Source organism: Rhynchophorus ferrugineus, unplaced genomic scaffold (genome assembly GCF_030347505.1).
Source record: "Rhynchophorus ferrugineus isolate W39M unplaced genomic scaffold, kcgeb_rfMv2 rfM3, whole genome shotgun sequence".
Classification (NCBI taxonomy): domain Eukaryota; kingdom Metazoa; phylum Arthropoda; class Insecta; order Coleoptera; family Curculionidae; genus Rhynchophorus; species Rhynchophorus ferrugineus.
The window spans coordinates 62,519,407-62,531,923 of record NW_027472582.1 but is presented as its reverse complement, the minus strand read 5'-3'; the positions used below and the strand labels follow the sequence as shown (position 1 = coordinate 62,531,923).

At 32.3% G+C, this 12,517-nt stretch overlaps 1 protein-coding gene across 21 annotated transcripts in view; it reads left to right on the top strand.

The window, feature by feature from the left end:
• Positions 1-12,517, top strand: part of tai (basic helix-loop-helix family member taiman) — a 693,988-nt gene that overhangs the window by 586,076 nt on the left and 95,395 nt on the right. For all 21 annotated transcript variants that reach the window (XR_013004949.1, XM_076399166.1, XM_076399165.1 and 18 more), the window contains one exon: positions 2,462-2,791. Coding sequence is in view for 20 of the 21 variants with exons in the window: in XM_076399166.1 (XP_076255281.1) it covers positions 2,462-2,791 (330 nt within the window). In the remaining variant the exon portion in view is untranslated. The remainder of the gene's footprint in view (positions 1-2,461; positions 2,792-12,517) is intronic.

Sequence of the window (12,517 nt, the reverse complement as noted above, 5' to 3'; positions counted from 1 at the left end):
AGTCGATACAGTCGATAGCCGCAAAACAGTCGAAATAGTCGATAGTCTAAAAACTAGCGACTGAAAACAGTAATTACTACTTTCAGTCAAATTCGACTGTTTTATTCATTTCGTGATGTCAGACGAAGACGTACGAACACTTTCCTGTATAAATTGTGAGAGAAGAAAGGACGGAGATAATTGCTTGGAGCAGTTAATTTTATATGTGCTTATTTTTTCCAACGTTAGTATAAGCGAGACGGAGATATACATATTCCTTGACGTACTAACTTTATAAAAGAAGAGGAAAAAAATAATTACTGAATATTATTAACATGCAATTTATAATTTCATTTTAAATGAAGTAGAATTTCTTTTATAATTGAATGTTCTGTTGATCGGTAGAAGGGAATTTTTCTATAGAATGGAATAATACCCCACAAATGTTTTATTGTATATTAATATGTTCATTTTATTTTTAAATAATGTACTATAATAAATATAGAAAATACAATAAAACTTAAACAAAATCTAAAAACTAAAGATGTACAATAACCATAAATATTAATAAAAATTAAACATATACCAAATCTTAGAAAAAAAAACTAATCCATGGCATAATTAAAAATGATCGCACAATAACTACCAGAGCTTTTTTAAATAAATTAAATGCTTTATTTATTATTGAACGGAAATATTTTTTAACAAAAATCGAGAGAGTAATCGAAATGTTACCTATTATTGCTATAAAAACAGTCAAAAGTATTTTACTATTTATCATTCATAATTTTAATCTACATTTTTTTACCCTATTACATTAACGATCTTGAAAAATATCGTTCCAAAATGCTATATAATATCCAATATATTATTATTTACAAGCAAACTACCAAATAAATCATAAAACTATATATATTACATGTACATCTGTAAGCATAAATTGGGTACATTTTTGTCAAGGTCGCGACTAGGACGACAGAACCAGACCTTTAAAAATCAGTCGAATTAAACTAGTAGAATCAAAAATAGTAACTAAAAGTACACTACTGAAACTGTCGATAGTAAATTGTATCAAAATCAATCGAACCAAAAATAGCGACTGAAACAGTCGATAGTTCCCAAGGCTAGTTCTATTATTTAACTGCCACGCCTGGTATAGTTGTTTTTGTTGCTAGTTGACATGTGCAGTAACCGTTTTGTTCGGTTTTAGAAGCTTGTAGTATACTACACATTGCTGATTTTATAACCATTAAATTTTCATTTTGGGATCAATAAAAATAGTTCTCCTAGACTAACACATTCACTTTTCATCACCAATCAGAATACGCCACAAAATTTTTTTATTTTATTACCTGATAATCATTCAGACCGTCATATTAAATATCATTTTCAATAAATTCGTGAGGAAATCATTTTCTTTCAAATGTTTTTGATTCTCTCAAAGACGATTCATTGGTTTTGCGTTAAAAATCACCACTTTTAAATCATTGAAACCAAAACCGAAAATTGGAAAACCAAAATATGCAGGAACAGTATAAGTTTTTAAGAATATTTGATGGGCTTATGCTGCATATTTTTTATAAATGAATGAATAGTGAATGTCGAAAATACAATACATGTACAGTACAGTACAATATACAGAATACTAAATGGAAAACTGATACGTGCAGAGAGATGTGAAAACCATCAAATTTAACCGCTATGTTAGATTATTTAACACTTGGTTACTTTGATCTTCGCCTTTTTTACAAAGAGATGTCGCTGATCAAAATAACAACATAACTGTTTCAAATGCTATTTAAGAAATTTAACATTTTAAAACTGTTCGAAATAATCATAAAGGTGCTTTGTGCATATTTTATTATATGATTAATAAGTAAAATTAATATTAATAAGAATATAATAATATAGGTAAATTAATGAGAATATAATTAATTAAGTTTACGATTGTTATTGCCGCAAGGGCCAAATAAATCGTATTCGATATCACTTTTATTTGATGCATATATAGTTAAAAATTCAAAAATGTAAGTACTTACATTATAATATAAAAAGTTCTGGGTGCATAAAGATTCCTGCCGTCGCGGAAAATGGTTTTGTCATATAACTAGTAACACATTCGTTCCAGCGAAGTGCACGGCTAAGTTGACTGGGGGGTAAGCTTACAAAAGACAAAATTGCGAACGTTGTTTCGGTACAAGTCGTTATATTATTACTTCATCATACGGCACTTCATTAGAACGGTAACAAAAGTAGTATCACTTTTAGCACAATAACTCACAAAAGTATGAGTAGAATATCATGAAATTTTAACAGTTTTCTTTTGAAGGTTAGTAGTAACTGAAAAAGCGGTGAGTAAAATAAAACTAGTGCCATCTGTGTGTCAGGCCCGGCACTTTTTAATCCATGTGTTAGACTCAAGTTGTTTATCATGACCTATAGCCACGTAACAGCGCTAAGATGGATATTTTATTGTTTACAGTGATAACGATACGCTGGGTCCCGGAGATCCAGGAGGAGGTGGTATCGGTGGTCCCCTGATGACCAGCGTCGTGAACGGTGCCGGTCCCGCCAGTAGAAACGGTCCCTCTTCGGGAGGCGATCCTACGCCACCTTCCTCTTCGTCGGTCAGCTCGGGAACAATATTACCAGCTGCTCCTACCTGCACCGACTACACTTCTCAGTACCTGGATCCAGATTTTAGCATCGATTTTCCATCGTCCACCTGGACGGAATTGGAAGCGGGTTGGTCGGAAGCAACCAGGCCGGATTCCAGACAAAGCGCAACGCCGGTGTCTACACCAACACCAAGGTGGGTATCATCATAAAGTACCGATTAATTCAGACACGTAATTATAGAGATGCTTTAATTAATATTAATTTCAACGTCGCCAATATTTTCTTTTAAATAGTATTTTCCTTAATGAACATTAATCTGTGTGACTTCAGGATCACCATCTGATTTATCTTGAGATTAAGGCACCTCTCGATATTGGTGGAAGTAACATGCATTCTATTCTATTCAGCATATGCATTATGCATATTAAATATATTTCAAATCAGTTTCAAAAAAAGGAACTGTATAAATAACTTAACACAAAGAGTATCGTCGCTTAAGACAAACTGTTGAAGATCAATTTTATATCTGTATATTGGCACATTTTCCACGAAGCCTTCTTATCTTTGACTGTATTAGTTATTTCATTCTTTCCATTTGTTTGATTTCTCTTTCTACTTGGCTCTACTTCTTTAAACCCTTCATGACTCGTTTGTTGTTCGTTCTTATTTCATCTTGTTTTTTATCCTAAATTCTACCCTTACTTACTTTGTAAATCCTCCAACTTCTTATCCACTATTATTGATCGCTTATCTGGATCTCAATTATCTTTATTTTTATTATGGGCTTGTGTCCTTTATATATAGTGGTCTCTTATAGTTTTGTTTATCTTCATATTTTATCGTTTTTCCAAACCAAGTACAAAAATTTATTCAGTGAGATATATTTCTCTATACAAATATATCTTGACCTTCAGTTGCTATTTTTAATTAAACAGGAATATATCTAACCAGGAAACTTATCACAAATTGTGTTTTAGTGGGTTAGTATCATCTTAAAAAATCAATTGATTCAAATATGTAACTATAGAGATACTTTAGTTAATATTTAGTTTCAACATCGGCAATATTTCCTTTAAATAGTCGTTACTTGATAAGCATTAATCTGCCTGATTTATTACTTCATAATCTGATTTATCTTGAAATTAACATTCAACATTATTATATACCAATTATGCATATTATTTCGACTGGGAATAGTTTCTTTTTTAATTTTTTCACCAGAATATTAAGAGCACATTGTAAAGTCATAAAAAAATATTCGAATACCAGAAGAATCGGCAGGTGCTTCAATGGGCGAGAAAATGCTTTCACTAGTAGCTCAAAGGTTTAAATGAAAACTGTTGAAAAACAACAAAGCTACAATTATTTTAATCTCAGATCTCGATATATAGAAAGCAATCCCTATATGTTTTACCGGCAAAATCACCTAAAAAAGGCCGGAATAAATGTCTTAACACGAAGAGAATCGTCACTTAAGAAAATCTATTGAAGTATTGAGCCCAATTTTTAATATGTGTATTGGCACACCTTTTCCTACTCCTTCATCTTTGACTTTATTCCCCTTTTCGTTAATATTCCTCTTTGTCTACTTCTATTTCTTTAAATTCTTCTTGTTTCTTTGTTCGTTCTTGTTTCCTCATTGTTTATTCTCTGTAAATATGTTTCGACCTTCAGCTGCTATTTTCTAATTAAACAGGAAAATATCTAACAAGGAAACTTATCACAAATTATGTTTCAGTGGCTTATAAACCTCTTTATTCAATGTAAAAAGTAAAACTTTGATTATTTAGCTTAGTCGTAAATATACAGAAGTATGTTATCTGATCCGATATGGTATGTGTTACGCCATCTATTGTGAATTTCTCAAACTTAATTACTGATTTATACACTGTTAATAATACTGGTTTAAATATACTTAACGAATTATAAAACCAGTTCCTATTCGAGCAAGCAAATCATTCATTGCCATTACAGTATCGATAGAGAGCCCGAATGGGCATGTCTAATAGCTAAAAGAAGTTCCATGACAAACAATTTTTTAATAACTGACTATCAGCCCTGAATTACATTTGCAGAAAAAATATTAATTCAAGGTCGTTTAAGTTTCATTTCTAACATTTTATTTTGATCATTTATTGACTGCTACATTTTTTTAACAGATCTCTTAGTTTTTGTTAAAGCAGTTCGATGTTTCAATCGTTTAAATATTGATAGTTATAAATAAATCATTACATAATAGTAAAACCGAGCTCAAACGATACAAAAATAATAACATAATTTTATGACATACACAAAATTAAATTACGGACAAAACAATTCTAATTTGTGGCTCGTACAGACTTCAAACTCATCAGTTGGTACTAGTTAAAATAATATTGTAAATAAATAAATAGGTTTAGGTAGGTATTAAGCTGAATTGTGTGTATAGGTTGGGGCAAAAGTCCCACTACCACTCTGATTTGACATTAAGGTGGCGCAAAAGTCCCGCTATGATTTTGATTGCGCGCCATCATGGTTATGTGACGTTTAGCTCAGTTCGCTTCAACCATTGTGTTGTGTAGTTGTCCAAATTTTATTATAGATAAATATACGCCACAAGAACGAGCCAAACTAATGTAATATTTATTGAAAATAATCGTTCCATTATTGCCATTCGACGGAAATTGCGTCAATGGTAGCGGTACTTTTGCCCCACGTTGTATATGGTAGAATATAAAATACATTTGGTTATTACAACGATTATAGTGTATAATGTTTTATTTTAAAACGTTTTTTTTGTGTTAAAAATTTAAGAATAATCTAGTCTAAAAATCTGATCATTTTTTACCTTTTAGTGATTTCTTTATTTATTTTTTGAAGTTCGTTCAATTTTTTGTTAAAATTATTCCAACTACAGTACTATAATACCAAAATAATTATTGAAATGTATATGAATGAATTCGCTTTGAAAGAAACATGAACAAAAACCGAAATTACTTGATATTTCTGATACCCCTAATAATTGAGGTTCAAAATATTTGTGGCATATTTACCATTTATTAATATTTAATAGTGAACCTAGTTAACTAATTGATTTTTTTAAAGTTAGCATTACAATAAATTATTCAATAGATCGCTGCTATACCATATACTTTTTACCATATACAGCTACGGTAATCCGGAAATATTTGATATTAAATTAGAAATAGGAAGTCACAAATAAATAAAAATATAAAAGAATCGACCCGGAGTATCGTCCCGTTTCTAAGTAGGCGTCGCGTTCTGGAATAATTTATGACGTGCGATATTGATTTCTTTTGTGTGTGAGGGAACACTTTGAACGAAATAGACTCGTTTGATTAATGATCTCGGTTTTAGCCACGTTTCATTTGCGGAAAAATTCGAATTTAACTAGTGTAAAATTGCTTATTTAATCGGAACTAGAATGCAGTCAACGCTCCACAGTCTAGACAAAATATTTATCGATCTGTCCTGTAGGATTGAAGGGCTTTTTTATCGAGCCCGGCTATGGAAATATTAACGGTGAGATATTTTCATCGCTCGTCGGCTTTTCGACGACTTTCGTAAATAATTTGAATATTTAAATGCAAAAGATAAAAAATGTACTCGGAGTAGAGTGTAGGATAGCGTCAATAACTCTTAGAATAGAATAAAATAATATGAACGAAGAGAACATCAATTAAGTGTCTCTCGGACAACTTTTACTTTAATACATTTTTTAAAAAATGAAAAGAAAATGAAATCCGGAAGGCAAATTGTAATTTATAGCAGTTATATGATAACAATATTCATATTTCATAATGTAATTTAGACATGACATTCTTGCGACATTTTTAATATTCGAACATATTTATAATACTTCATCCATGAAAATCTACCTGAATCTTAAATTTTGAATTAAAAGTATTGTTTCAATGCAAGAATGACAACAACTAAAGGCAATGAACTGCACAAAGCAGCTGCTGAACTAAGATCTAGTTACATGTCAACTGGAAAACCAACTTATTGGCCGACTGATCAAGAGAAAATCCCAGACATGTTAGATTTCTTCATAGTAAGAAACATAACATCCAACTATATAAAGGTCGAAGAAAATTTTGAGCTATGTTCAGATCATACGCCAGTGATTCTGACGTTGAGCGAAAATATAATAAGAGAAGAAAGAAACCCAACGTTAACAAACAAGAGAACGGACTGGGAAGGATTTGCTGAAGAATTGAGCAAATGAATTCATCTAAATGTACCCCTCAAGACAACTGAACAATTAAATCTTGAAGCAGAAAAATTCGTAGTAGATTTTCAACAAGCTGCTTGGAATGGTACTCCAGAAATTAAGAGTACAGCTAAAGGAATTAAGTATCCAAAAGAACTTAAGGAAATGGTAGCTGAAAAAGGTATATTACGAAAAAAATGACAAAAAAACAAAACACCTGAAAATAAAAACAGTTTAAACAATATAACTCAAAGACTGAAAAGAGAAATACTGGAAATTAAAAACAAAACAATAAATGACTATCTTAGAAATTTAACAGATGATACTGAAACTGATTACTCATTCTGGAAAGTCACAAAATATCTAAAGCGCTCATGTCTACACAGTCTACCTATAAGAGACCTATGTGGGAATTGGGCACGTGACAATCACCAAAAAGCAGAAGCATTTGCTGAATATCTAGAAAAATCTTTCAAACCAAACGAAACTAATATTAAACATAATTTTCCGGACATAGAAGCTGAAAATTCGATGATTGAATTAGTCACGCCGAAAAAGTTAACCAAAGTTATTAAAACTGACATTGACCCCAGGAAATCACCAGGCTACGATTTAATAACAGGAGAATTACTGCACAAACTACCAAGAAAGGGAATTATAAAACTCACCAACTTGATCAATACAGTATTTAGATTAAAACATATCCCAGACATTTGGAAGATGGTGGAAATTATAATGATCCCAAAACCTGAGAACTCAGCAAACGAAATAAAAGCCTATAGACCTATATCAATGCTGCCAGTAATATCTAAGGTTTTTGAAAAACTCCTGTTGAAAAGAATAAAACCGATCATAGAGAGAAAAAACCTAATACCAACAGACCAGTTTGGGTTTATTAACAAGCACTCAACAATTGACCAGGTCCACAGGATAACATATATTATTGAAAAAGCCTACGAAAGTAAAAAATATATGCTCAGCTATATTCTTAGATGTAGCACAAGCCTTCGATAAGGTTTGGCATGAAGGCCTTGTTCATAAACTACAGAAAATGCTACCAAAACAGACCACCGAATTATTAAAATCACATATTACAACCAGAATGTTTAGAGTCAAACAAGAAGAAGCTTACTACAATAAAAGAAGCTAATGCAGGCGTACCACAAGGAAGTGTACTGGGACCAATGCTTTATCTATGCTACACTTGTGATATACCACAAATGGAAAATATTACGATGGCTACATTTGCTGATGATACTGCGATTATAGCTGTCGGAGACAATAGTGAAGAAGCCTCACGAAAATTACAACAGACAAGAGACAATATAAATAATTGGACACAAGCTTGGAAAATAATAATTAATGAAAGTAAATCTGTACATGTGCAGTTCACCTATAAAGAGACCGTACAAACACCAATAACATTAAATAATATTATCATTCCATATAGCAACAACGCTAAATATCTCGAAATGAATCTCGATGCAAAACTTCGCTGGAAGGAACATATGAAGAAGAAAAGACAGGAATTGGACTTGAAATATAGGAAAATGGACTGGCTAATTGGAAGAAAATCGCAATTATCAGTACATAATAAATTGCTGTTATATAAGCAAATATTGAGACCTCTATGGACATACGGAGTTCAATTATGTGGATGTTCTGCAAAGAGTAACATAAATAAAATACAAATTTTTCAGTACAAAGCCCTGAGAGGTATTGTGGGTGCACACAAATATTATAGGACTGACTACCTACATCGAGACCTTCAGACACCCACAGTCAGTCAATAAATCAAGAGAATTGCAAGGGGGCATGAGGAAAGACTCCATTCTCATACAAATATTGAAATATTTCAACTTTTGGAAAGTGGAGTTTCTTTTTGCGGTGAATTGCATTGCACTGCTTTTTTAAGACCGTATATGCAGATGGGGCATACTGATAATTATTGTTGAGGTTTTTGACCAAAATTCTGTCTCGGAGACCACTGAACATCAACAGCAACAAGAAAGTTTGAACAGAAAGAGCTAGGAGTCATCAGCTCAGGAGATGAAACAACATTTTCATTTATGCATGTCAGAAATGCGTTTGAATTTAATCAAAAGTTATGCTGAGTAGCATTTGAGGGTTATTCGATCAAAATAAAGAATCACAAGGAAAAGGAAGCAGCATTTTCAATCTACCGCAAAATCATGAACATTCTTCTGTTGATGATGATAAACTAACAAAATGGTCTAACATAAATGACCCTCTATATCTCAGTAGTAATAAAACAATTTATATTTTCAATTTTCTCTATTTTTATACCTAATTGCTGATCTTTTAGTTCACTTTAACCTTAATGTTCTGTTATCCGAGTATTATTAATTATTCCTTGTTTTGTAATAATTGGGATGATGATAGTAATCAACAATCACAACAATATGTTAAAATATTTATCTTGGAATAATAGATTTATAAAAATCCATTTATTTTCATATTCAAAACCAAGATTGATTATTTTATATCATAAAACATAACGTAAAACTTTATTCAGACCGAATTACATCAATGTTACAATGACATATGCTTCTTTTGATCAAATATCGTTTTTGGTATGTTTTTTATATTCGATATTCTTTCATCATGCCTAACATGCAAACTTCATTTTATTTTGTGTTAACTTCGACAATTTCTGGATTTTGGAATGGTTTGATAATTTTATCTTAACTTGTACAGAACCAAGGCACCATTGATACATAACAAAATTAATTATTTTAATGCTTTCGCACCCAAATTCATTTCATACACGCACATTTAAATCATAAATCAGAACAAAGCGCTTTTTTCCTTTAAAAACCTAGTCATCATACCAATTATATTATCAAATATATCGAATGATTTAGATAACCAATATTGATTATTTTATTTGGAATATTTTTTAGAATATACAGAATAAAGAAAATATTTTGTCATATAACATGAAACCCCTTATTGAAACTCGAAATATCTTCAAATGTACGCCAAATATTATGTCCAAGACTGTTTACATTGAACAATCCTCGTAGAAATGCGGTTGTATTTGCGCAGACGTCGTCACTATTAACCCATAATTTGCGTTGTTTATCTTTAGCAAATAAAGAGAATCAGTCGATGTTTGCCCAGTTCAATTTCGCATTTGCCTTGAAAATCATATCAGCATATTGTCATAAACATGAGATATATAATGAGAACTTAACCTACCACAAGGCGAAACTCATATATACAGTAATACCGATTAAAGCGCTCGTGTATAGTAAACAGTCAACGTGGTATTACACACGCGCACTCTCGTTTGGTCGATAACGTCTCTAAAAAAAAAGACGAATTCGTTAATCAGGTATTACTGGTTACATGCAATTTAAAACGCTTTGATATTTAATATGTCTAGCAATAATGCTATATTATGATATAATTCGATATTAACAATGGGTATTTTAGTTACGAAATATAAAGGATTTATTAAAACAACAAAATATTTTATTTTACTTTAATATAATTTAATTTTTATTTTAGGTAAAGAAATGGTAAGAAATGTATTATATTTATTTGTCAGCATCTCTTATATGTTTGTCTGCCAATTTGCACTAAACTAAATTGCACTGTTTTTACCCAAATATCCATGATATATCTTGTATAAGATGGTTTTACAAGTTTTGGTGACTCCAAATTGCAATACCAACTGCGATTCGGTTTCGGTAGCCATACATCCTGATCTAAGCTTCTGTTAATATTCCAGTAGACCAATGTATTAGTTCGCAACAACTTCAGTCCTCCTTTGGTGGCGTTACTTCTTGAACTGAATTGCGTCAGGTGTCCATGAAGTAGGGAGTGTTTTTCAAAGCATGGATATTTCCTAATTGTAATAGATTATGGCTAAGAGTATTGGAGCGCCTTCAGACCACTGTTGTGGCTTTACAGCTTCTACTGCGATCCTTTTACCTGAACTCCACTTAACTGCACCAAGGAATGTTTCGAGTAACTGCGAAATGAAGGCCAATCCAACGTCAACCTCTATTCATTGCTTGATATCTAATTTGATTCCGGTCAGTTGAATGGATTCAGAAGAGAACATCAGTATTATCTCCCAGGAACTCTACCGACTGCGTCAGTTCTGAAATGTGAAAGACCCAACCAGAGTCCAACGTTGATACTCTTGATAATATTAGCTGTTATTTGACTCAGGCTTGTTAAGACAACTTTCTTTAAAATCCTAATACAATATGTTCGTTACTTAAATCAAAAATGATTACACATTATGAGACGACATATTCATCGTATAAAAAAACTATATTTTCGGGAGATATACTCTCAGGGGTCATCTTAACATCATCAGCTCCATCCTGTACTTAAACTATTTCTCAAAGAATTGGAAACATGCGCTTGTCGCTATCATTCCAAAAAAGAAAGCCAAGTCCAATCCATTTGACTACAGGCCCATCAGCCTGATTAGTTCACTTGCCGAAAAAGCACACTACTTAATCCCGAACTAAGAATTCGGTTTCCGTGCCAAACACTCAAGCCTTCATCAGTCTGCCCGCGACGTAGCAACCATCCACCAGACACTAAAAAAGGTCGCAAAGGTAGAGCCATATTTTTAGATGTTTCTAAAGCTTTCGATCAAGTTTGGCACAACGGTCTAGTCTTCAAAGCGAAGCAGTTAAGTCTACCAAATGACCTAATCTACCTGATTCATTCATACTTGGACAGTATATCCGTTGAAGTAAAGATCGGCGACGCAGTCTCCTCTCGGCCCCGGCGGTTGCAAATTAACCCGAGCAAAACTCAGGCTATTCTGTTCCACCGTAAGAACAAATCGAAAAAGTTCCTTTCCCCCGGCTCCAGAAGGTATCATACCTCGGTCTCCAGTTCGACCTCAGGTAACCGATCGAAGAGGTTCGATCAAAGAGGTAGTTCTTAAGTTCTTATTAATAAGATATTAGATAATTAATATCACATATCATACATACTAACAATAACTATATTTAACTACCTTTTCACGTTTTTATATTACTCTGTTTAGTTTTTTCACCCACGCCAATCGTCCTGCAATCTCTTTGATTACTTAGAAATAGTTCTAGACGTTAGTCATACACCATACGAACCGTTTTATTATCTATAAATATTTTAATAAGCTGACGTGTATACCACAAAGGAACAAATGGAACAGCCTTAATGGTTAAAAGAGACGCTATTTAATACACAATGTAGTCAGGTGAATATCGAAGGACTGTGATAGGTCAGAAATCATAAATATTTAACGTCGGCTTGAACTTGGACAAATTAGCCGTCAAACATGTGACAAAATAAATACCAATAAGAGAAAGTGACATTATAACACTATAATGAAGGATACTTTAGTAGTAGATGATTATGAGTTTAGTTTTAATTGTTATTTCAACAAAGTTATACATTTACATGACGGTAGACTACAGGTAAATATGTTTGTGCTATTTGCTATTGTCAACAGATTTTTGTGGAGTTATTAAAATTACCGTCAAAATACTTTGAAATAATTGTTATTTATGAAAGATAATTTGATAAAAATGGCTGCCACGTTTAGCTTAATAGTAAGCCATTCTGACAAACCAATTTTGAAAACAGAGCAGTACACAGTTGAAGCAGTATTTTGTACAGGGCCAAACGCCTTTTAAGATCTCTTAGCAATTCATACAAGACAATATATTC